The sequence below is a fragment of the Nipponia nippon genome, unplaced genomic scaffold (assembly GCF_047370975.1).
Source record: "Nipponia nippon isolate SJK-2023a ecotype South Korea unplaced genomic scaffold, ASM4737097v1 scaffold_1, whole genome shotgun sequence".
NCBI classification, from domain to species: domain Eukaryota; kingdom Metazoa; phylum Chordata; class Aves; order Pelecaniformes; family Threskiornithidae; genus Nipponia; species Nipponia nippon.
The window spans coordinates 107,417,945-107,443,929 of record NW_028262290.1 but is presented as its reverse complement, the minus strand read 5'-3'; the positions used below and the strand labels follow the sequence as shown (position 1 = coordinate 107,443,929).

Sequence of the window (25,985 nt, the reverse complement as noted above, 5' to 3'; positions counted from 1 at the left end):
TTTTCTTTGGTGGAAACGCTGATTGACACAGCTCATTTCCACGTCTGCAGTTCTGGTGGTGGTGGTTCTTGCAGTTAGTAAAGTATCAAGCTTTAAACCCAATCGTTGAAATAAACTGTGTTTTAAAGTAACCATCCAAAAAGTAGAATTAAAGCCATTGCAGGGGCAAAGGAAAAGAACTACACATGTCTTAAACTGTATTTGTTACCAAACAATGCCAATAAGGTCACCCTAATTCTCTGCTGTCATTTAACAGGTATTTTGCACAGACAGACAGTACTGCACAAAGGGACAAGCGAAAGGTAGTTGCATCCATGGCATCCTATTGATACCACCTGAGAGCTCTAAATGAGACATTGAATTTGTGTATCCAGCAACACTTTCTGGTTCAAAGGAGGAACACTTCCCTCCGTCTTTCCCCCCAACAGCAAAGCGTAAAAGAAGGAAAGTTAAAGAAAGGAGGAGGAAGACCTGTGAAGAAAGAGATAAATTTAGGGTAAACACTAAGTCTTTTGGAAGATATCTGGACCCTTATTTTTAGCATAATATAAATCCAGTAAATCCAGGGTGTGGATGTATACGCTTAAGTCCTTTCAAATGACCTGCATGCTACCCCCACAAGCCCTCATGAAGAACCAAAAGGCACTCTGTGGGTTAAACATTGCATGTATTCTTCCCACACATTCATGCTTCAAGTTTTCAGTTCTACATCTGTATATGGAAGTGAAAGACAAAGAATGGTGTTTCCACATAATGGTATTATTTCTAATTGCATCTACTTTTTATTTATCATCAGCTATAAATGCAGCTCTTGAACTTGGTATCTGTACAGTAACTATATAGCTGGAGTTTTGTCAAACCCTAAATAATGTAACATTTCTTCTCACAGAGTAGTTAAAAAACCATATTTTTCAGCATTTGTCTGGTAAAATATCTCTTTGAAGGTATCAGGTAGCCCAGTCACAGTGTAACTCACTGTTGAAAGTATATACAGTAGTACTCCTCATTAAAAGACATATACACCTAGCAAGCTTAAATTTTCTCCATTTGCTGATAATTCCCATGCCATTTTTTTATTCCTAATAAAACGTTAAGTATTAAACTTTATACATCATGAAGAGCAGTAGAAGTATGCTTTCCAAGTTTTCTAGGCTTAGTAGCAATTTCAGCCTGGCCCTGTTGCCATTAAACACTGCTGCAAAACTCTCATTTGCTTTAAGGGAAACAGTACCAGATTTATTTTTGTTTTGTTATTCTATCAATCACTTTAACTTCAAAATGTGCTTTCATTTGTATAATGTGAATCAATTCAGCTTAGTTGTGTGCTGGCCTTAGGTTGCCAGGTGAGTCATTTGTGCTGATTCCTTTGCGTGTCTCCATCTGGAGCTCTGCACATGTGTCTGGCAGCAGAAGTTGCTCCACTACGATGGAAGGAAGTTACACTTCAGTCCTTCATTATAGAATACTGTATAAATAAGAGATAACACTTGTTCACTTGCCATATAGCTTGAAGAAGCACATTGTCTGTTTAGAGTATTAAGATGGGAACCACTGTTCACAAATAAATGGCTAAGACTTTTAAGAGTCTTTCCATTTTTAGGGAAAAAGTCAAAGATGAGCAAACCTTTATAAGTTATTAGGATAAGTTAATTGTGAGTACCACTGATAGTATTTTGAAAATGTGATTCACATTTTAAGTATTGTTTGGGAAGTTTGGTGTGGTATCTGATAGACTGGAACAGAAAGCCACACAGGTTACCACTTTCACACTTGTTTCACTTTTCATTGCTCTTTATTTTTTGTTTTGAAGTATTGGAGAAATAGTAATCTCTAGTTATTAAATCTTAGTTTACTGTATTTCTGAATTGAATCTTTAAACTTCTCATCTGTTGTAGATGGGCTCAGTTAAACTATAGTGAATTCTTCTTAAGTGGGTTTGACGTAGCTTGGTCAAATCCCTGATTTCTAAAGGTGGAGAGCCATCCACCAAAATTGGGGTTTATGAAAGTCTAAGAATTAAGTGCAGACTGTTTAGCAGATATTGATTCATCTGATGCCATTTTAAAATATAATTTATTTCATAATTTTATACTGAAAAATGTAAAGAATGAGTGTACCATGCCATAGTGTGCAATTACTCGGTATGATCTTGGTTTCCATACTCCGTATCTGAACACTGGCAAGCAAAAAAAATACCTTCCCATGAAACTCTGAAATGTGCAATTGCTACAGTGATCAAGGAAGAGAATAAGAAGTATTTTTTTCCAAACTTGGAACATTTCCTTTTGCTATTGATCATTTACTGAGTTATCTCTGTAGAAAGAAAAGCTTTCCTTATTTGCCTTTTCAACTTTGTTCTGCAGAACTGGATCCAGGTCCTTGTTCATCAAAAACAGGAATGACAGGCACCTACCAGGGAACCTATCTTGGAAATTCTGTTTTAGCAAAGCTTTATAGAGTGACTGTGGATTCCACAAGGGGCTTGCGAAGCTTTACTGGCTTATTTCTGTTGGACAAATTCACATAAATAACAAAACCCTAGTTTAATTTCACCAGGTCAGATTTGTAAATGCTGATTCATAGGGTTTGCTTTGTCCTTGCTCCAGAAACACTTTTTCTGGCTAGAGCAGAGCATTAGTACTCAGGCTACATCCTAAGCATTAGCACTCTAAGACTTAATCCACCTGTACGCTCGTTCCTTCACTGCAAGGACATGAGTAAATTATGCATATCTGAGGACACCCTGTAAATACAAACTTCCAATGGCATTAATAAAATTTTGGGTTCCACAAAGATTTTATGATACTATTCAGGAATCTTTTGTCTGATCAGGTATATTCATAGCAGTAAGGGGTAGAAAGAAGAGATGTATATCTCATGGTTATAGCAGACGTGGAGTACTATACCAAGTTGGCTAGATACACTGCTGGTATTCTTAATGTTCACCAGGACTCTGACTAGAGTCCTAGAGAGCAGGAGAAAACAGTACTTGTTCAGAATCTGGGGAATGGGAACAGAGTAGTATATTTGGAAATCAGGACTTAAAATCAAGTCAGGCCAGGAGGAAAAAATGGAAAGAATGTGGGGCCCATTTTCACATAGACTGGAAGTACAGAGTCAAAACATTGTAGGTAGAGTAAGGGGGGAAGAAAGGGTCATGTATGCATGCCTGTGGTGCCTGACCAGAGGTTATTACAACTGAAACGTTTTGTTACAGCTTATCATGTTTATTATTTTGTAACTACAGGTCAGCATAGGCGTGACTGAACATCTGGGGTACCCCTTCTCTGCACTGATCACTCCTGCATTGCCTGCTGCACATAAATGTAAGCAGATCATTCAGGAAAGAGGGAAGAGCTTCAAAGCTCTTGATGTCAGCAACATTCAGTAAGAAAAGACTTGACCACAGGAAGATGTCATTTCAGCATTTCTTTCCAATCTCTTGTATAACAGGGAGATGAAGCAGGAGGGATTGCTGGCATGTTTTCACTGAGCTAAAGTTAAGGGGCAAGCACTAACTAGGCAGAGCAAAATTTTAGGAGAAAAAAAGGTGTTTGTAAGTAAAGCCATTAATGAAATGGATAGCCTGTTTGCTTAAGGATAATAAGCTAAAACAGTTAGTTATCCATTCTGTTTAGTGTATGTTTTATAGTGAACAAGAGACTGAGGAAGACTCTTCTACTGAAACGGAAACGACAGCTATCATCTCAAGGATTTAATAAGCCTTTCATTGCTGCAAGGTCCACATTGTGTATATCATAATCTTATTTACTTATCATTAATCTTGGATTATTATCTTAGTAATGCATACCATTAGCTACTTTAATCTTACATTACATTAATCTTGAATTTGTGTCCATATTGTAGTGAAATGTAAATCGTGATGGTTGGTGATTTAATTTTACTTGAGCAGTTGCATGCCTTGCAAAAAAATATAAACAAATTAAGACAGCACTTTCATAATACCTGTGCATGTAGTGATTAATACTTTGTAATTGGGTATGTTTTATCTCACTAATATTGAACATAAAGCAGAAACTTGTTCTGGTAAGTGAATGGAATAAATCAACTACATGCTTTTGTTTTCATGGCTAATTCTGTAATATTTCATCATCAAAACTGTTGGCTAAAAAGGAGGTGTTCTGCAAGACCTGCGCTATGTTTATCATATAGCTGGCACTTCATAAATAGTTAAACAATGAAAAGATTTCTCATTTTTGCAGCAGCGATCACAGTTCCTTCTTCTTTTGTACATATGGCACCACATCTCTTTGGATATAAGGTAAACAGAAGGCCTTAGCAGATATCCATGAAACAGTCAACACACCTTGAGTTTAAAAAAAGAATATTCAAAACAGAGACAGAGAGATCTTTTTCAGTGCTGGTAGGCAAGTGCAAGTATCCTGATGTGGAAGTGAGTTGGTTATATTGTTTCACGCTTCCCACAACAGTGATTTTATTGGTCCAGACAATAGGTCTCTTAAATGACAGCTGTCAGTCCTCTTTGGAGTTTCGGTATGCTTGATCCTTGTGCAGAAATTGCTGTTGTAAGCATTTTACAGCCTTTGCCAGGATGTGTTCTTTCCACAGCCTGGCTTTATCATTCTCCTCTGCTTTAATATTTTTACAAAAGTATAGTCTGTCCCAAAAGTTAGTTCAATCTGACATGCCGCAGATTTCTCTTAATACCCCTTCTCTCTTTACAGAGAGAGTGTTCTGTACTACTATGCAGAGCTATGCTCTTACAATTCCTCTCCAATAAAACACCATGTTTCAGGTAATACTGAATAGACCTACTAGATCTACTCTTTAGGTGCAGCCCCTGAATGACTTTTGAGAAACCATTTTATTTAAGTTAGTGCATTGACTGTCTGTTTTAATCTTACCCAAAGATACATGCACAATGTGAAGAATGGCACTTGAGGTTGCAAAAGTTCATCTCTTTCCTGTCCTTCTTGGAGTCTGTGTTGTCTTGCTCTTGCTTTGAGCAGCTGTCTGATTTCTGTTTTTCTAATAGTTTGGTTCCCCCAACAGCGCTCACACTTGTGATTAAGCATTTTATTTTCTCCTCATGTTTTTCTCTCACAGTTTTGTCTTCTATGCACAGTTTCTCTGTATCCGACTTTCTTTTTTCCTATTAAATTTCTTTCTTAGCATCGATGCACCCAATGGTGCACAACCAGTTTAGATTACTCCCGTATCAGATCTACTGACTTTCAGGCTACTTTCTTATTCCCAGTCAGCTATCAAAGCTGCACAGGTTCCTTCAAGAATTTTCTTGCATATTACCCTATTCAACTGCTCCAACCCATTACTCCCTCAGGAAAATATTTGGAGCTACACTTTCAATTTGAAATCGAGAGTTGGAAGGTGTTATTACTTGGCTTCGTAGAGTGTCATCCACATAGTATATTTTAACTTACATTTCAAAATGAAAAATTATTTTAAACTAAAAAAAAGACACTCTTCATTTTGAACATGTCAAATGACACGTTTCAAGAATTTCAACATGTTTTCCAACATTTGTTCGAGTTGAGATATTAATCAGTTCTGGCCCTTTCCTCTGAACAGTCTGTTTCAAGGAAGTGTCAAAAATTTCATGACAAACTGTCTGGAAAGCAAAAGCAAAATACTGTGTAGAGATTTTTCCTTCTTTTCCTCTTCTGTTTGAAATAAAACCTCTAAAACTATCTACTAGCCTGTACTTACTCTCCTGGAATGCTAAACGGAAAGCCAGTTGCATGAGCTATTTCAGAACCAATGCTGGCAGCATGCTACTGTTTATTTCCTTTCTGGCTTATGCTTTGTGTGCTGAATTTCTGGAGTAAATTTTTGTAACTGAAATATAAACCCTTGAGAAATCTAGGCTTATAATAAACTGAAATACTGACAGAGCCTGAACTATGGTGCCCAAATTGTAGTGCTTGAAAAGCAGCAAAATAGAATCAAGAGCCTCTAAACTACTCTAAATTATAGTCTATCAATTTTTCTATAGGGCAATCACAAGACTATTGAAGCAGAATAATAGATTCCCAGCAATGAGCTGTTTGTAATTAAAATTAACTGTACTGGGATTGTGTCATTACAATTTTTACAGTCAAGTACATGTTATTAAAACAGTTGTATCCTCATTGTTACATTTTCCTTAAAAACAATTTTGCTCTTAATATGAATTGTTTTCTTGAAAGTGCTGCCCATTTTCAGGAGCTTGAAATTGTCATCTGTGGTGAGTTGGCCCTGGCTGGACGCCAGGTGCCCACCAAAGCCGCTCTATCGCTCCCCTCCTCAGCTGGACAGGGGAGAGAAAATGTAATGAAAGGCTCATGGGTTGAGATAAGGACAGGGAGAGATCACTCACCAATTACTGACATGGGCAAAACAGACTCGACTTGGGGAAATTAATTTATTGCTGATTAAATCAGAGTAAGGGAAAGAGAAAATAAAAACTATATCTTAAAACTTCTTCCCCCCACCCCTCCCTTCTTCCCGGTCTTAACTTTACTGCTGATTTCTCTACCTCCTCCCCACCAGCAGCACAGGGGTTCATTACACGTTGTCTCTGCTGCTCCTTCCCCCTCAGAGGGAGGACTCCTCACACTCTTCCCCTGCTCCAGCATGGGGTCCCTCCAACAGAGACAGTCCTCCACAAACTTCTCAAATGTGAGTCCTTCCCACAGGCTACAGTTCTTCACGAACTGTTCCAACATGGGTCCTTTCCATGGGGTGCAGTCGTTCAGGAACAGACTGCTCCAGCATGGGCTGCTCTCTCCACAGGGCCACAGGTCCTGCCAGGAGCTTGCTCCAGCGCGGGCTTCCCATGGGGTCACAGCCTCCTTCGGGCATCCAGCTGCTCCGGTGTGGGGTCCTCCATGGGCTGCAGGTGGATATCTGCTCCACCTTTAACCTCCATGGGCTGCAGGGGGACAGCCTGCCTCACTGTGGTCTGCACCAGGGGCTGCAGCAGAATCTCTGCTCCAGTGCCTGGGACACCTCCTCCCCCTCCTTCTTCACTGACCTTGGTGTCTGCAGAGTTGTTCCTCTCACGTGTTCTCACTCCTCGCTCTGGCTGCAATTTTACACTTTTTTTTTTTTCTCCCTCCTTCTTAAATATGTTATCACAGAGCTGCTACCACCATCACTGATTGGCTTGCCCTTGGCCAGCGGCGGCTCCATGTTGGAGCCAGCTGGCATTGGCTCGATCGGACATGGGGGAAACTTCCAGCAGCTTCTCACAGAAGCCACCCCTGTAGCCCTCCCGCTACCAAACCCTTGCCATGCAAACCCAGTACATCATCATTCTTGGAAAAAGCATGAGTGTATGTTTATGCGTATTGAATGTAGGTGTGTGAATACACATGCACATACGTGCATGTACTCACACCTATTTATTACTTCAACAGTAAGCCTTCTGGCTTCAAAACAGTTCATTGCACAAGTTCTAGGTAATAAATGACTTGTTTATTACTTACTGTACATATCTGTTTTCAGCAAATTGAAAATGAATTGAATAATAGGTTGTGAGTAGAGCATTGTATTAGTATATTTATCACAGAGCTGTGACTGCACTGCAGCAGAGCTGCTAATTCATTGGCACATCCTTGCTTTTGATGTCTTTAAAGTAGAGTTCAACACTCATTATATTGCAATTTATAAAAATGTTTTAGGGCTTCTATAGAAGAATAAAATACTGATGTGCAGTAAGGACACACGCAAAGGACAGGGGGATAAATCAGTTGAACCTATATGCTTCATATTTTATACATGATATTTTAGCTGAGCATATTGCTGTTTGTGGTAGGTGGCAGAATCATCACAGTAAAGGAGAAAAAGCAGATTGTGTAGATTTTAGCAAATGATATAAATACGTTCCATGATGATCTGGAGGAGAATAGTGTAGTGTACAAAGATAAGTAATTCCTCTGTTACAATTTATTATCATTGTTGTTCCTGATGACTGCAATGATAAGCAGGAAATTCCACTGTGATAACATGCTGTGTAAATATAAATTACAATCCTCTTTCTGATCTAAAAATCTTGCAAACTAAAGAGATGAGAAATGTGAATAGAGAAAGGGGAAAGGGTTACAAGTGAATATGCACATTACATTGCCTCTAATGAGTGATAAACACACATCATTAAGGTTTGTGGTTCTATGGGTCAGCTCAGGGAGAGTGTTCCATATGAAATAAATAAACCATGTGTGAATGCCATCTACATCTGTTTCATTCATGGTTGATCCAAGTCAAATTTCAGTTCATGACTCAGAGAATCTAGTCTATATGTCCTTGCCAATATTTAGCAAACTAGGAGTCTGCGAGGATGTACGGCAAAAGCATGCTGACCTCAGCTGTTTACGGTACAGTGGGATAACTAAAAGTCTCCGTAGGTTTATTTTTGCTCTACTGAGAAATAAGGAAGATCTGAGTTTCTCTCAGAGGCAGGAGAAATCAGCTTCCTTGGCTTACGTGTTCTGCTAAGGATTTGATAATGAAACTGGCATTTATACCAGTTGTCATTAATAAATGTCTCAGAAGCATTAACTTCCATTTCATGTTAGCTTCATTGCATAGACTATGTGTTTTGCTTTACTGCCAAGACTATATTTTTGTTTTGAAGGGGAAAAACCTTCACTGTTCAGGCAGAAAGTGTTTTCCACAATGCTTACAGAGCAGACTTCTGGTCATATGGTTACTGGAATCATCCACTGGAATTAACAATTTATAATCTAAACATTAATGCAAGATCCACAGTTTCTGCCAAGACTTCAAGACTTATGCTAGCTTTACCTCCAAATTAGTGCTTGTAAGATAATTGATCTTCTAGGAAGGCTTCCAGATTGTGTCTATCACAGTGAAGAAAGTGGCCAGATTCCTGATAGTAATGATGGTAAAGAGTAAAATACAAAAAAGAAGGTGTTTTAGGTGAATCACAAGTCATTCATGCCAGGCAAGTAAAAGACCACTTGCTGTTGTGAGTTTTTTAGGAGTACCACCATTTTGTAGTATTTTTCAATAAAATCATTTAGGCAATCTGCACTTTACAAGATCAGCATCACTTTAGTAGTGCTAAATCATGTTTTACCTCAAGTTTCCGTTAAACCACAATGCCATAATAGCAGTTGGGACATTGACTTTCAATATGTTCAACTCAAAACCTACCAGTTATGAAATACAGCTCCATCTCACTATGTCATAGCCAGACTAGTAAAATAGGATGCTGAGCCAAGACCCTACTTATATCAATAGTAGTCGTTGGCATTTTATATCTCCATGACCATCAAGGTGATTAATATGCTACGAATTTGCAAAGCAAGACATATTTAATAGATTGTGCTTTTTGTATATGATGCATCAGGATTTTTATCACACGTTTCAAGATAAACATGAGATAGCTGTTGTCCCTGATTAAGACACTAGGGACCAAAACAAGTAATGCAAAAGATACGATCTGTTAGGGTGTGCACCAAGGAGTGGTAGAGTGTCATAGCCAGGGGCTATGACAGCCCATGCCCAGTTTTGATTGATACAGCAAGGGGCTTTTAATACAAAATCATCCATCAGTTGTATAATCATCTTTATTACTGAGTAATTCTTTACATTACAGAAAGAAGCATAAAGATTTATAATTATCAGTTTCTTTATTCCCCAAAAGATAAATTCAGGGGTAAACTCATTTAAAACAAAGCTCTGTAAAATTCTGTATTTGTCTTGCGATTCAATGCATGATCACTCGTGTTTATTAGAGGGGAATATAGTAGTCACTGTTCTGTATTATTTAGGCTGCTCACTGGTCTATGTGCTGTGATAATTATAGTTTTCCAAAGAACAAGAGAAACTTTCTCCAAATGTCTGACATGGATTATAAAGTAAAGTTGATGTCATAAAATCTCAGGAGCTGTATTTGATTCAAGCTGTAAAATGCAGAAGTAATAAATAATTAGCAAGACACCCAAGAATAAATTTTATGGTTTGTTCTCAAGCCCAGCCAGTATGTTCTTCTTTACCTGTTTGAAATAACAAAAGAGAGGTGATTACATGAATACAAAATCAATCCAGTCAAATTTTGAACAGGGCAATACTTGAAAAGGTTTAGAGATTACTTCAGAAACCCAGTGGGTAAAAACCATGAGATTCTTCTGGGGATTCTCAGTGCTTAACACATCTTCTTATGTCCCCAAGAGGGCTGAATTGTGCCACATTGGCACAGTTAGGTTAGTGACTAGCTGCCACTTCTTCTACATGGTTGTCTAAATAATAAACACAAATACACCAGTCCAAAAAAAATGTTACACAGAGTAGCTCTCATCTGCTCTAGAAATCCTTAACCAGGTTACTAACTAGGCAAAGCTCTTCACAGGGTAATGAAAAAAGTTAAATAAAAACCCATTGGAGATAGATCATATTTAGTAGCTGGCCTTTCATTAACAGTTTATTCTTCCTTTTGTTTTGACCCATTTAACAGACTTAAGATAGTATTTAGGACAGATGCAGATGTTCTTATTTACAGCAGCTGAAGACCTGGCCCTGAGTTTGCAGACTAAAACATTGTGCAACAGAAATTGTCTTTTTAATCTAGCCTGATCTGTTTATTTATGAATAAACTTTCTGCCTCTGTAAGATTATCACAGCATAGTCCAGTTTGCAGCTTGGGGACTGGGTGCCGCCCATGGGCCATTTCCACCCAGTTTGTCTTGTTGTTCCCCCCGCCCTGTGCCCCAGAGGAGAGGGAGAATAGCTAAACAAGTGCTGCCCCGTACACCATTGCCTCCTGCCACAGCTCCACACAGGGCTGGTCTCCTGTTAAAATGAAGCAATTGTTAGGAACTGACAGAAGGGATACCAGGGCTGGGAAATGTCCTCTTGTTAGCAGCTGCAGTAGATTCACCGTCCCGCTTTGCTTCAGCAGAAGCGTCACCAGTTTGGGTTGGGCAGGAGTAGGTGTTCAGCTGTCAGCCACCATAGAGAGTTTTGCATAACAGGTGCAGGAGGTTTTCTGCAACAAATGCAGAAAATGGGTTATCCAGCTCCTGCGATTGCTGAAGTGGAAGCAGCATGATTTCATTTTAAGGAGCTAATTTGTGAAGTGCTCTGAAAGTCAAAAGCGATAGAAAAGAAAGGAGTAACAAATCTCTACATTGTTGTATACAAAATGAAAACTGCATAGATCCAAGAGGATTGCTTAATCCAAATTAGTTAACTGCTGTATTTTTCTTCTTGCATTAGTCCTTCATTAATCGTTGTAATGCAAACAGCTTAGAATAACACCTTGTTGGTCTGAAGATAACACTGAAAAACTGTTTGGCAGCCTTTTCTAGGAATATGGCCTAAAGGAGCTTTGCTTAACCAAATGTCACTGCATATTTTAATATTGATTTGCTCTTTGTAAATCACAGTCTTTAAAAGTGCCAAGCATTTTGTTTTGATCTCATGACAGAAGAAGTTTGATAATGTCCACCAAAGAAACATGAAGGCCTTGTATTACAGTAACTGATAAAGAAAAGCTAGGTCCTTCTTGGTTCAGGAAGGATTGTTTTGTTCTGCCATTGTTAATTATATCCATCTGTGCACAGTTAGGTTCGAAGTCAGCAGCAAATGAAACTAGTTTGGGAATTATTGTGAATCTGAATTAATTTTACAGTCCCTCCATCTGCCCTTTGTGTTGCCTTGCATATGAGATCCAAATCCTGTTGCTGAAAATCTCAAAGTCACTTTAAACACTTGTTACATTGTAAGACAGAAGAAAGAATCTTAAAGGTCAGATCAGCTGTTTTTACTTTTATTTAGGACACTGAAAATCAGGGGCTCTCTATGGAATGGGTAATTTTAGTCTGATGTTGGTACAGCAGGACTCTGCAATAGCAATGTGTCCTTAATTGGGTTATCTCATTGTTCAGTACTACTTTTACCATGACGAGTGGCATACGTTGTTGCTCATTAAGGAGCAATATCACTGCAAACAGATGCATATGTTTAGAATATTTTTGTGATTTTGTTACTAGTTTACAGCAGGTCTTACAAATTATTTTCCATGCATGTTGTTTTGTAGACCTAATCTGTCGTGGTCTTCTTTAGCAGTCAGGTAACCCTGTACAGTAAAAAAAGGTTAACTTTTAAACATGTTTTAATAGTCTTTGTATGGGTGGGAATGAAGGTAGATAGTGGCAGAACATCGTACTCAACAGGGATAGCAGTATGCATTTTGAAGAATCTTTGTAAGAAATGGTGATAAAGGGTATGGGTTTTAAGGAGATGTTTGGAGGCGATAAAAAAGGCAACTAATGAAAAAATACTGTAATACCATTCAAAACAAACTGATGATGATTAGTTCTGAGGCAGAAAAATGGACAAAAAAGCAGAACAGAAACAATTTGGGAGAGAAATGAGAGGTGAGGTGTGAGCAGGAGCAAAATTAGATACGGATTTCATGATGAGAAGGAAAAGATTGAATTTCATGTTAAGAATAATTCAACTCAGGTTATTTCCATTGCAAAAAGCCTTTAACATTTTGTCCTGCTCTCCAGAAATTCTCATGCTGTCATTATCACTGTAGCAGCTGAGTTCTTTTCAGTATAGTAGTGGGCAATACGTGTCAAATATCTCTTGTGTGTAGTTCATTCCTTCCTTTTGACCTCTCAGGTGGAGGAGTAATTGCGCAGGTGAATGTTTTGGTTTGGTGGTGTTACTTGGCTTGGTTGTTTCTAATTTATATATACAGAGAGTTAGTTTATATTCAGGTTATATCTACACAGAAGCTGTATTCTGTGTGAAGGGGAAGCAGAAAAGGGAAGGAAAAGGTGGGGAAAAAAGGGAAAAGTCCGTGTTATACAGCAGCAAATAGTGAGATTTGTGATGGTTCTTCAGTCCTGAGGGACTTTATTTAACAGTCTATGTGTCGCCATCTGGACATTGGGCTTCCTGCACAAAATATTTTTTTATGTTCCTGCTCAAATGAACTCTAAACCTAAGAGCCTGGAGTCCATTACTATACACCTTGGGCAGAATTTGCCTGGGGGAGCTAGTTAATATGTTAAATATCCCTACCCTGCGTAACAGTCCTCTAAAAAGACTGATGTAGTGACCAAAACCTGTTGACTTACAGAGGTTAAATAGCACAGTCACAACACTAAGAAAGTAGAATCATAGAATCATAGAATTGTTAAGGTTGGAAAAGACTCTTAAGATCATCGAGTCCAACCGTTAACCTATCACTGCCAAGTCCATCACTATACCATGTCCTTGAGCACCACGTCTATCCGTCCTTTAAATACTTCCAGGGATGGAGACTCAACCACTTCCCTGGGCAGCCTGTTCCAATGCCTGACCACCCTTTCGGTGAAGAAGTTTTTCCTAATATCTAACCTAAACTGCCCCTGGCGCAGCTTGAGGCCATTTCCTCTCGTCCTATGGCTTGTTACTAGGGAGAAGAGACCAACCCCCACCTCACTACAACCTCCTTTCAGGTAGTTGTAGAGAGCGAGAAGGTCTCCCCTCAGCCTCCTCTTCTCCAGGCTAAACAACCCCAGCTCCCTCAGCTGCTCCTCATAAGACTTGTGCTCTAGACCCTTCACCAGCTTCATTGCCCTCCTCTGGACACGCTCCAGCACCTCCATGTCCTTCTTGTAGTGAGGAGCCCAAAACTGAACACAGTACTCGAGGTGCGGCCTCACCAGTGCCGAGTACAGGGGCACTATCACCTCCCTGGTCCTGCTGGCCACACTATTCCTGATACAAGCCAGGATGCCATTGGCCTTCTTGGCTACCTGAGCACACTGCTGGCTCATGTTCAGGCGGCTGTCAGCCAACACCCCCAGGTCCTTTTCCGCCAGGCAGCTCTCCAGCCACTCCTCCCCCAGCCTGTAGCGTTGCATGGGGTTGGTGTGACCCAAGTGCAGGACCCAGCACTGAGCCTTGTTGAATCTCATACAGTTGGCACCAGCCCAACGATCCAGCCTGTCCAGGTCCCTCTGTAGGGCCTTCCTACTCTCCAGCAGATCAACACTTCCACCCAGCCTGGTGTCATCTGCAAACTTACTGAGGGTGCACTTGATCCCTTCATCCAGATCATTGATAAAAATGTTGAACAGGACCGGGCCCAACACTGAGCCCTGGGGAACACCACTCGTGACCGGCCGTGAACTGGATTTGACTCCATTTACCACCACTCTCTGGGCTCGGCCATCCAGCCAGTTTTTAACCCAGTGCAGAGTGCACCCATCCAAGCCGTGGATATAGTCACATAATGAGAAATGAAGAGATTGAAAGAAATGATTTCTGTTTCTTATGGGATATGAAAATACCTGGATTAGAAAGGGGTCTGGAGAGGTCTCTGGGGCCATTCTCCTGCCTTCATGCAGGACCAAACATACGTCATTCCTGATGTATGTTATTTTGAGTTGTTCTTAAAAGACTTTTTACCACTAATGAATCTCATTGCTTCTTTGCCCATTCCCTGTGGACATTTATAACAGTTTGTCACCTTCCTGTTCCCAACAACTTTTTGTACAGTCGAAAATCAGCCATTGCTCACTTCTGCTGAACATGGTGTGAGGATTTCTTCATGGGTCTTTCATATCATTCTCCTGCTTATACCCACATTATGAGATCCCTTTTTCTTCTTTTTTTTTTTTCTTTTGGCAATAGCATGATGGGTTGACTTAGGATTACTGTACTGTATGTGAAATTACCCAGGTCCCTTTTTGCAGAATTGCTGCCTGGAAAGACTCTTCCCCCACGCCCCAGTCATTCCTACCTCAGTGTCAGACTTCTCACATGCTCTGGTTGTATTAAATGTCTTGTATTTCAATCTAGTTTCTCCAAATACTTTCTGTTTATGATCTACAGTCCTCAAAAGAGCAGCCTCTCCCAGTTTCATATCTTCATGCAGAAGAAACACCTCATAGCAGTCCAAATTCATTTGGCACAGGGAGTTCCCTATATGTTTCTGGCAGAGGTGGGGGGCTTAGGACAGATATCTCATTCTGCTCCTGGTTGCCATATTTCCTAGGGACTCCCAGGCCATTCCCTGTGATCTGACATCTGTATAGTCCCTCATGTGATGGAGGAAAGACCCTTAGTAAAGGTGGCAGGTGGAGTTAGCCTGATTGACAATAAAATAGTATGTCTGAACCACAGTGCCGTTCTCGGTTGCTCCAAAGATGCATTTGGGAAAAACAGTGTTTGCTGCAGACTGTGTGAGCATCCTGTTCCCAGTTTTCTGTCTTGGACAGTCTAGGCTTAGGGAGAAGCTTAGTGGTTTAGCAGATGTTTGTATATAGCATCTCTGATGAAATGTTAAAGCTTCAGGCAATGTTAAACCTTCAGCGCATGGATAGACTATTTGTAGTCCTTGTGCAAGGTATATCTGGGCAGACAGTGAGGAAGAAAGTGTAACATACAGTCTTGCCTCATCCTGCTGAAAGATCAGAGTTGCAATCTGTAGTTTTAAAACATAGACAGTTGATTAAAACAGATTTGTTACAAATAACTTTAACCAGAATTAACTACGGGTACAGTGTAAAAGAGGCCAGTTTTCCAAGTAGTGGTTTGGAGAAATACCATATATACTTCTAATAAGGAGGGAAGCGTTGAACATCATCAGGAAAGGAGCGGAATGGCGTGGGTTTTATTTAGGAATGGAAATTTGGTCTATTTCTTTGGTCTGTGTTGTGGAGGATTGGAAAATAAGAGATATTCTAGAGGATACAGTTCCAATATTTAAGAGAAAACGAGGTGAAAGTCTGTGAGTTGACTCCTATCACAGCTGAAAGCGAGACAACAATATCTATACCAGTTATTATTGAGGAATATTGCTCAGATTAAATATTGCTAATGAATCAGCAAATAACAAAGAAATGAAGGAATAGCAATTACTTAGGATGATAACAGAGTAAGCAGGCACCGAGAATACACCAAAACTAAGTAGGTAATAATTGGGAAGACAGCCCTATTTCATAATACTAACATGTCATGTTGCAGCCCTAAAAAAAAAAAAAAAAAAAAAGGCATGGTTTTGTATTATTAGGTGACAGAGTTAACCTCACGTAATTTAACAAATGGAAAGAGAAAGATCCAGATCACTAGACACCTATTAATCCAACTTTAGTAGTCTTACTAAGCTTTTGAAGAAATGAAGGAAAGAGTAATCAAATACCTGGAAGTAAATGGAAGGTAGCATAAAATGCTGCAGATATTTATCAACAGTCGATTGTTCAGGATTAACCTGATCTCCTTCTCTGATAAGCACAGTAGTTTTTTCTCAGACAGGAGAAATACAATAGATCTAGTTTGTCAGATGTCAATAAAACATTTGATATACTGTAATGTTGGAAGTTATTAGCTAAACCAGGGAAGATGGGATTTAAGGGATGAGCTGCAAAGTGAGTTGTGAACTGGCAAATGGAATTGCCTCACAACTTATACTGATGGGTTAACAGCTGCCTGAGAGATTAGAGTTGCTCAGAGATCAGTGCCAGAGCTGTTCCTGTTTAATGCTTTGACCTTGGTTCAAAATTAGGAATATCTTGACGAAATGTGCTGATGATACACATTCAGCCTAGTAAAATAAGCAGAAAGATTTGGATGACACCATGGAAGTTAATAGTACAGAGTAATGCTGTTAACAGCAATAACAAGAATTTCAGTATAAAGGTGGAGCTCGTTGGTTGCAAGTGACCGAATAGAAGGATGGGAAAGTACTGAAGGTATTTAATGTATTAAGCAATCTCAGGATGACTCTGAGCCACTATTCTGAGGCAGTCAGGAAAATGCTATGTATCAAGCAAAATAATTTCAGTAGAGAAATACAAAAATGTTGATCAACTCTGAAATCACAAAACAATCCTAAGACCTCCTCCAGAATACTCATTAGATCACAAGTGCAAGTGGGAACAGAGCTACAAGGAAGAACAAAAATAGAAAATCTATTTTCCAACAGAAGACTTGTTTTCATAAAAATACAGACTGAGAGAAGTTATGATTGCTCTCTACAGAGTCATCAGATGTAAATCCCAAAGAAGAACAAAAGTTGTTTAAGACACAAGTCAATGTTACTACATAAAATAACAACCAAAACAGCATCTGTAAACTCTCTATGGATAAATTTTGGGGTGGAAATTAAAAGAAAGTGTATCACACTTGAAGGAATGAGGTTCTAGACCCGCCTTTCAGAAGGAGCCGTAGAGTAAGAAAGTTCTCAACATGGAGTCAGCAAGATTTTGTAAGCAGCAGTACTGTCCACAATGGGACGGGACATAACCCGGTCACTAGGAGCTTAGTTCCAATTCTCTGTTTTGTAGCAGCTTCTAACTTCAGAGCCTGGTTCAGGAGGGAAGTGCAGTTTTGAAGTTATTTTTTTCTTTATGTAACGCAGCCTTATTCCTAAAAGGAGACTGAAGAATGGAATTGCCTAGAAACATAGTCTTTTAATATAAATGAGCTGCAAATAGGGCGTGCGTTGGTTTTGAGTGTATACATTTTGTGTATATGCTAAATTACAAGCATAGATAAACAATATGATTGCATATGCTTAAATAATTTTAAAAATACAAATTTCTTAGCAAGATGTATACTGAAATACATAGGCAAGGTACCTTCTTTCTTACCAGTATTCGTACCTTACCATCACTCTATGGCAAGAGAAGTGTTTAAAAGATAATGGAGTTTACAGTTCAAAATTATATTCCTCTTGATACCTATACTGAATTCAAAAGGGGGGTTTTGTAATTTTTACATTCTGGTTACCTAAAATTTCCTGAAGACTCTATTACAGTGGGTAAGGTTTGTCCTAAAAGTGGACAGATGAGCAGCACATTATGCTACAGAAGTTTGCTAATGGATTTAATAGAAAATAAATCTTACAATTCTATCCAATAAAATAAACTAGAAGGAAACTTAGGATGGAGGGAGGACTTAAGGAAATGATCCTACAGTCTGATTGATACTCCAGTTAGCACTAATATTAAGATATTATTTACTTCTTATTTCTAACTACATCATATTGAGAACAGGGAAAAGGAAATGAGTAAAAAAGAAATTTTGCAGATGCAGACTGGGCTAGGCCAACCATCATACTAGAGGTATAAAATGAACATCATGGAGTTTGCTGAATACCTCTGTTTTTATGACTTCATATGCTCCATTAAATGACACAGATAAATATCTGGTTTTCATATTTTGCTAGATTAAGTAATTTACCTCAGTTATATAGTCAATAATGCAGTATCTTTACTAGTAATGCTACAATAAAAGTAGGTTATACCGCACTAAAATGTGAAGCTATAGTTCCTGGCATTACATGTGAAACTTCATATAAATAGCTGGCGAAATTCACATAGAAAAATGTTTAGTCTGGTCATTGGAAAAATACTTCTAAAGTAACGTATGTTCAAATGTAAATGAAGAAGAAAATACATCAAAAGCAGTTATTTTGAAAGGCTGGAAAAAATACAAAACCGTGTTCAGATTTAGGAACTTTTGTAGATGTTTATATCCTTGAATAAAAGTTACTTTTAAGAGATTATTTTTGAAATGTCACTGCTCTCTGCTTTCTCTACTCTTGTACCCACCAGCTATGGATTCATATAAATTTTAAGTTGTTTGGATGCTTAGAAATGCGCTATTATATGCTCTTGGTTTTCTTCTGCGGTGTTGAGAACACAACAGAAAGTCATCACCTATTAGCTGAATAGCAGTAATCAGCTCTATCTGTGCATTTAACCTGCCACACTTACAAAACTAAATGAATTCACTTAAACCATGTTGAAAACATAATTTATTGAACTGTGATAATTGCCTCGGGTAGTCTCAATGTATTTTACTGTGAAAACAAGAATTTTAAATGCTTTGTTTCTTGCTTTAGAAGAGCATTTCTTTAAGCACTATTTTTAACCAAGCCAGTGTTTTCTGATCTTTTTGAAAGAGAAAGAATGGGTAGCCTTGAATACTAAAGGCTGATATAGGATGCAAGACATCTATGTTGTTGTGTATATTCTGAGATACTTGTACTGGCATGTATGAAACCCAAAATCTTCTATAAATGTGAGTACACAATGTTCAAGTCTCTAATACATATCATGACATAGGTTATTCTTGGTAGTTGAGTCATATATGCCAATGCTGTTAGTTGGAACTTGAGGAGATATGAGACTAGAAGCCTATGGGGGTTCACCCATACACTTTCAGTTTCAATAAATTGGTACATAGGAAAGAAAAGCTGTCCTTGGGTGTTATTTAATAGAGTATTGCTAACAATCACAGGAATACGATGAACTAAGATCAATCTTGGAGGTAGGCATACTTAATTACAAATTAAGTATGCATTTATGAAAATACTTTAATTTGTTTGTCTAACAGAGGGTCTCCTAATTTTTATTTTTAATGTCATAATAAAAAAGTGTAGTTCATAAATTAGATTTGGCCAACTTAACATGAAAGAAAAGCTCCTTTAGTTCTTGATCAAAAATGCAGAGCCTGTACTGAATCTTGACTGTAACGAATTTAATAAGAAAAAAAAAGATTCTTTGAAATGATATTTCAAAGCCCTCTCAAAGAAAAGAAATTTAATAGTTTCAAAGGTGAAAGTACATGGTGATTCCCATTTTTAACTATCTTTGATAAAAAAGAAACTGGTTATACTCAAATCTTTGAAATCACATTTAGATAGTATTTTGAACAAGAAATAGATGTTCTGCTATAACTTGGTTTTTGCTGTTCCACTTTTTCTTTTGCATTCCTTCTACTGTCCAGCAACAGTGTAGCTGGAGAAGAAAAGCAGGTGGGTGGGAGAAAGGTGAACAAGACTTGCCACAAATCCCTGGGAATAAAAAACTTTTACAGCTTTTATACCGAAGCCTATTGTTTGTTTTAATGATGCAGCGTTAGTAATTTCCATCCTAGCCAGCAGGCAGTCTGCCTTCACTTTATCCCATTGCTGGCAACAGAAGGATAAATAGCAACTCACTGGCATTCTTTCTTTAAGTTTCAGTCACTTTTGGGACTGGAATCCTTGAGGCGTGACACCACCTGCACAGCAGGAGGAGGTGTGACCTGTCATTTTTGTGTTTTGACAGCTAGGTACCAGTCATACATAGTTTAGAACTGTAATTTATGACGGGTGAATGTATTCCACCTTCATTGTGCTTCTTTGCTGTTTGTAAAAGGGCTACAGCAGAGCCTCGATGAATCTTCTTTTGTGCGGTTGTGTGTTCAGGTATAAATTCTGTTAATCTGCCTGAAATAACAAGGATTAATTACCAGGAAAGGACATGATACACTGCTTGGGCAGCTCACAATTTACCTGTGTGTAAATCTTGATGCTCATTTAGGTTTTTCTTTCTGTCTTTGCATCTCGTCCTGACAGGTGTGTGCCCAATCACTGTGAACACGGTGGCAAATGCACCCAGACGTGGGACAGCTTCAAGTGCACTTGTGATGGAACTGGATACAGTGGCGCCACTTGTCATAACTGTAAGCCATCCTGCAGTTTCAAAATTGCAACAGAGTAGGGAAGACACTGATGTCTTTCGGTTGAGATAAAAAGTCAGTCTTCCTCTCTGGTTGTTAAAGATCCTGAAACCTTTTTTGAAAGGAGGTGTTGGCTTAATTGTACTCCACCTTATCTACATAGGGATGTATTTATATAGCACTGCGCTGCACCATGCAAGGGACCAAAGCAGTACAGCTGTCCTAGTTGTGTGTACTGCGCGAACACATTCTCAGCAATTGCACGTTAGAGTTTCAGATGGACACAGTGAATCTGCCCTAAGCTGTTGGGGAGAGCTGCTGACCGCTGCTAGAGAGACGCTTGTTCAGGTTGCTAATCCTGAAGCGTGTTTAGATACTGATTATTGGCCATTCTAAAATCAAATTGTTTACTCTGTTGTTGGGAGTTTCTCAAATAAGATTATTTCCTATGAGCTTCACATGCCCTACACTATTAAAACACAGAAAGGAGAGAAAAAGGTAGAGTTGTTCTTTTTATAGGTTCTGAACAACGTATGCAGAGTCAGCAGCATGTGTCTTCTGTTCTTTCTATTGTATGCTACAAGTGGGATTTTCATCTGTGAAGTGTATTCTAAAATATCTAGAAGGTGCAGAAAACATATGCAGTCCTTACTTTTCTCCCTTTTTTCTTTAGCAAGCAACCTCTTAATATTGAGGGGAGAGTAAAAATGCTTCTGAACAGGTGAAAAGTTAAAATTGAAGCCAGGATTTATACAGATATAAATTTATATTACTTTACTATTCACTTTAACTACAGCTGTGTAAAATTTTATGAAGATAATTGCAGAATTCTTTCACTTTTAACCAAAAAAACCCAAACCAATGAGAAAATTTTGACAATTCACAGTTGTCTGAATTTCAACAAAAACCTATTCTATTTTTAAACATTGTGTTAATGTAAGAGGGAATGTATTTTATAAAATAACTATTAATACATATATATGTATTGAATGGCAAAGTTCTCCATGGTCTGGCTACTGAACTGGTAAAACTGAAAGAATTAAATGGCAAATGAATGTTTATTAAAGAGAGATATTTAAAGTACCTGTGCTTGGAGGAGAAATTTCATGGGCAGCCCTTTTTCCGCCAAGAGTGAATGTGCATAGTGATGGTGTGGTTGCATCTCATCTTGGGAAGGAAAACGTGGAATTTACAGGGATGTAGTATTTCAGTGAAACAGAGAAAAAACTTTCATATATTTCTCTGAAAGTATAGTATTTTTAGAGCTTTGGCTGATCTATTACAGCCACTGGAAAAAGATGATTCCTACGCATATGATAGGCTGTTAGGAAGTTGAAATGCAGAAATGCAGGGATGGAAACTCAGTTAAGTAAGTATGTTTTATCTAGTGAGCCTCTGAAAATAAGTATAATCTGTCGGAGGAAAAGGTATCGTGCTAGATCCAACAGCCCACCAGAGGTGAGACTGCTGCAGCTGCATTCCCCCACGTCCAACCAGTAGCGAGGCTGTAAATGTATTCCTGGTAGGCATGTGGCCACAGGCCCCATATACACCACATATACATATATACATAGCTGGCCGTACACATCATAGACGGAGCATGCACATGAACACAGCACCAACGGCCTCATCCTCCTCCCCTCTCTGGCTGAGCAGGATGCCTGTCCACCAGTGAGAACAGTGAACATCCGTATCCACACAGGGTGGATCCCTCCCGCGGCTCAGCTCAGGCACTCAGTCAGCCCAGCGGCTGGCCTTGGATCCCAGACTCCTCAGTTGCTGATGCCTGGACATAGGATGGCCCGGCAGGGTATTATTTGGGCTCCCCCTCCTGCCATTGTCGGTCTGTGCTCCTTCGTGGGTATGCAGATGAGCTTTTAATGCATAACCTAACATAGTTTAGTTCTCCTTGAGTCCCAAAGAGAAGTAGCAAGGACAAATGGATGGCATCACTTTTCTGAAATCACATTTATTAGAAAGGAAAGAAATAATAATCCAAGGAGCTGTAAACATTTGTCTTAATAGGATTTTCACCTGCCTTTTGTGGATAAAACAGTGCAATAAGGGAAGTAAAAGGCACTGCTGGACTGTAAAGGGGGACTTGGAGTGTATTGTCCCATCTTTAGCTGTGGAATGTATAAAGTGTATGGGATTAGAGCTGTCCAGGTCATTTGGAGACACATTGTTCAAGAACCTTTACTTTTCTAATTCAGGCAAAGTTTCTAACTTAGATGGCTAAGCTTTTGTTTTGTTCCATTTTTGTGTTTAAAGACCATAATTTTAGTTTTTACCGTGTATGTTGCTATACTTTTAGAAGTCTTTCTTACAAAACGGGTGTGAGCAAAAAGTTATTTACTTAATAGATATCCTGTCAGAGTATGTGAAGTCTTATGCCTTTCTAGAGTATAGAATTTAATGGCACAAAAATGAGTGAAAACCAAAAATTACAGCGTCAAGCTATAGACTGAGACAACCTTAACTCTGCCTTTATTGAGCAGGCAGTAGCTATCAATATTTACAAGAACATGTTCCAGCTGTGTTCACAGTATTAAGTATAGCTGCAAATAATGAAGGGTTTGTTGAAGCTTGCCAAAGGTTGTGGTTATACTGTCCTGAGGTCTGGGGCCTCAGCTCTGCTACGATGATACTGACCCTATCTGTCTTTTCCTACTTGTGCAGTGTGTGTGTGTACTCAGGCATGCTTGGTGTGCTGCCTTTTGCTTTTGAGTTCTAAGGTTTGTGGCAATAGCAGTACAAAAGAGATGCTGGGGGAGGAGGGAAGTTGGAGTGATAGCTGGTGTGTGGTATAAAATTAGCTGAAAGCAATTTTAAACAACATTGTGGGTTGTATGAAAGGCTGTAAAATTTAGCAGACGTCATGATTCCATGGAGCAGGAAAGTGTTTAAGTGCAGATAGCACTTGTTCAGTACCATTTTACTTAAATATAAGATTATTTTACAAAACAAATGGTATTATACTCTACAGTAAAATATATATGTCTTTTCTCAGTGTATGTTTGTGCAGTGGGTGTAACAGGGCATTTCTCAAAGAGGTTGGAGTCAAGACTATGTTAGTGGGGATTGTAACTCCATCGCTGATGACTTTAATGAGTTTGAGTTTTGCTGAACTTAAAGGAACAAGACAATTCTGTGTTACTGGAGGGGGGTTTTTCAGTGAATTGATTTTGCTTTAGTCAGGGAATTCAACACTTTCCTGAGTTTTTGACCTGAAACAAGGCAAGGCTTTGCAGCCTTGACTGAATTTTAGACCACAGTTTTAGGTTCCTTTGAAGCTGAAATTCAGAGACAAACTCAAGGGATGAGCTCCTTGAAGTGAAACGGAGAAAAATGTTTGCATGAAATCCTTGTGAATCAAAATGGCTTTGTTTCACACAGGTCTGGTCATAACTATAGTATGACAGTGAAAGCAACAGTTAGTCTAGAGAGATGGAGAAATATGTATTCTGGGGCTGAGACATAGTAGAAACTATAAACTGAAAATAAACAGATACAGAAGGAAAAATTTCAAATAAATAAATCTGAAATAAGAACTTAAATTCTTATTATCTAATTGTGTAAATCAATTCCGTACATTTGCCATTTTAAGATCATGAAATAATTCACTTTTCAGAGTAGGACTTTGTTACAGGAAGGCTCTTCTTCTTTCGAAGACACACCAAAATCTCCAAGCTCTGTGTCCACTATCTTGTTATTTGTCAGAGGCTTAAGCTGCCATTCATACACAGAAAAAGATGTCTCTACTGCACCATCATTTGTTTCATCCAGCTACAGCTGGGTCCCTGGAGCTCTATGGTGAATTAACCAAAAATACTGGAAAGTTGTATCTCTGATTGCATGGTAAATACCCTAGAAACCTGCCAGATCTCTTTTGGCAAACAGATACTGCCCAAGGGAATGCTGTGGCCTGGAAAATATCAGACTAGAGCATCGATTTTATCATTAGACAAGACTAAAAGATAAATTAATGTATTTACTTAAAAACAATGATTTACAGCAATGAAGCAGTTACAAAATTATTTTAAAATTAATTATTAGGGTTATAATTAACAATAAGTATCATCCTTACTAGGTTTATTATATCAGCTATATTTTAATCCCCAACAAATTAACCTTTACAGCCTACCAAAGGCTGACCCGTTGTGCAGAGTTCTTAGAGTCATATTTTTGCAGAGTCTATTAGTAAATAGTTCCTGGAGCCTTTGAGAACAGGAGCTCATTTTCCTTGTTACTTCTCATCTCCATCATGATCTTCAGGTAACACCACTCTGCTGCACTTTGTGCGAGTTATACATCTAGTTTTAGGCTCTAATGTGCTTCCTGCTGTTTACAGCTTCTTTAAAACAGAGTGGTATAAATTTACAAATCATGTATTGGGATAAATAATGATCATTCAAGCTTCTTTGTCTCAGATTTTTAATATATAGCTCAATGCATGCTTTCTCTAGGGTCTGCATGTAAGAGAAACACAATGAAGGATTTACTGACAGGGACCATGACTATGATGTATCTACCTACCACCTCCTGCACAAACTTTGTTAGATTTAGGAAAAAGCCAGGAGAACCTAGTTCGATCATATTTGCCTTCTCCTAATGATTGCCAGTAGCAAAAAAGTCCAATTTGCACTTAAAAGATTAATCTTAATTATACCCATTTTTACTCATACAAGAGACAAGTTCTGTTCTTCTTTAATTTCACCTTCAAACAAACACTGTCCTTACTTTTACAAGTGTACAGCCCCCATTCCTTCAAGTATATTGGTCAGGAAAGGGTTTGCTTATAAATCTTCAGTTATTCCATAGGAGGGACTAACATCCAGCTCACAATCTGTTGCCTGTTAGTTCTGTAAAAGCAATAAGAGAAATACAACCTTACATACTTCTGTCACTAGAAGAGGCATTAATTGCATTGGAATATACAGAGAATGCAACTCTGTTGAGAAAGAACATACACAGTTTTTACAATTTTAGATTGGCAATGTGCTGTAAGTCTTTTCAAAATGAGTATTTGAAACAATGTAGTGATTCTTAGTTTCAATATAACAGACCTTGACCTCTGAATTCTGTGGCTTTTATCTCCTGATAGCTTGTTGTGAGTAAATGTTACTCTGTATTTTGTAACATGATTCAAAGTTAATGAGGAATAAAAGCACTAATCTTCTCTTGACATGATAAATACATTAAGTGTCACTGGAAGTCTAATGGGAATTGATATTTTTTTCCAGGAATATTGACCTCCCTAAAATGAAATATTGCTTTAATAATGAGTTTAATAGTATCTAGAAAAAAAACTATGAGTAAGAAACATTTGTGTTACACACATTGTAGAAGCAGTGATAATTTGAATTCCTGATTATTGCCAAAATCAGTAATCAGAAAGCCAAATTTAATCTTCATAGGCTGTGATCTTCAGCAAGACCTACATGAATTCGTTTGTACTAACTGATTTTCCTGCATTTCCGTAAGTGAGGAAACACCTGAAACACTGGACTTTCTACATTTAGAGT

At 38.5% G+C, this 25,985-nt stretch overlaps 1 protein-coding gene across 2 annotated transcripts in view; it reads left to right on the top strand.

Annotated features, from left to right (window-relative positions):
* The window catches only part of CNTNAP2 (contactin associated protein 2), a 1,210,705-nt gene that overhangs the window by 779,677 nt on the left and 405,043 nt on the right, over positions 1 to 25,985 (top strand). For both annotated transcript variants that reach the window (XM_087766336.1, XM_087766327.1), the window contains exon 11: positions 20,357 to 20,463. In XM_087766336.1, coding sequence (XP_087622462.1) covers positions 20,357 to 20,463 — 107 coding nt within the window. The remainder of the gene's footprint in view (positions 1 to 20,356; positions 20,464 to 25,985) is intronic.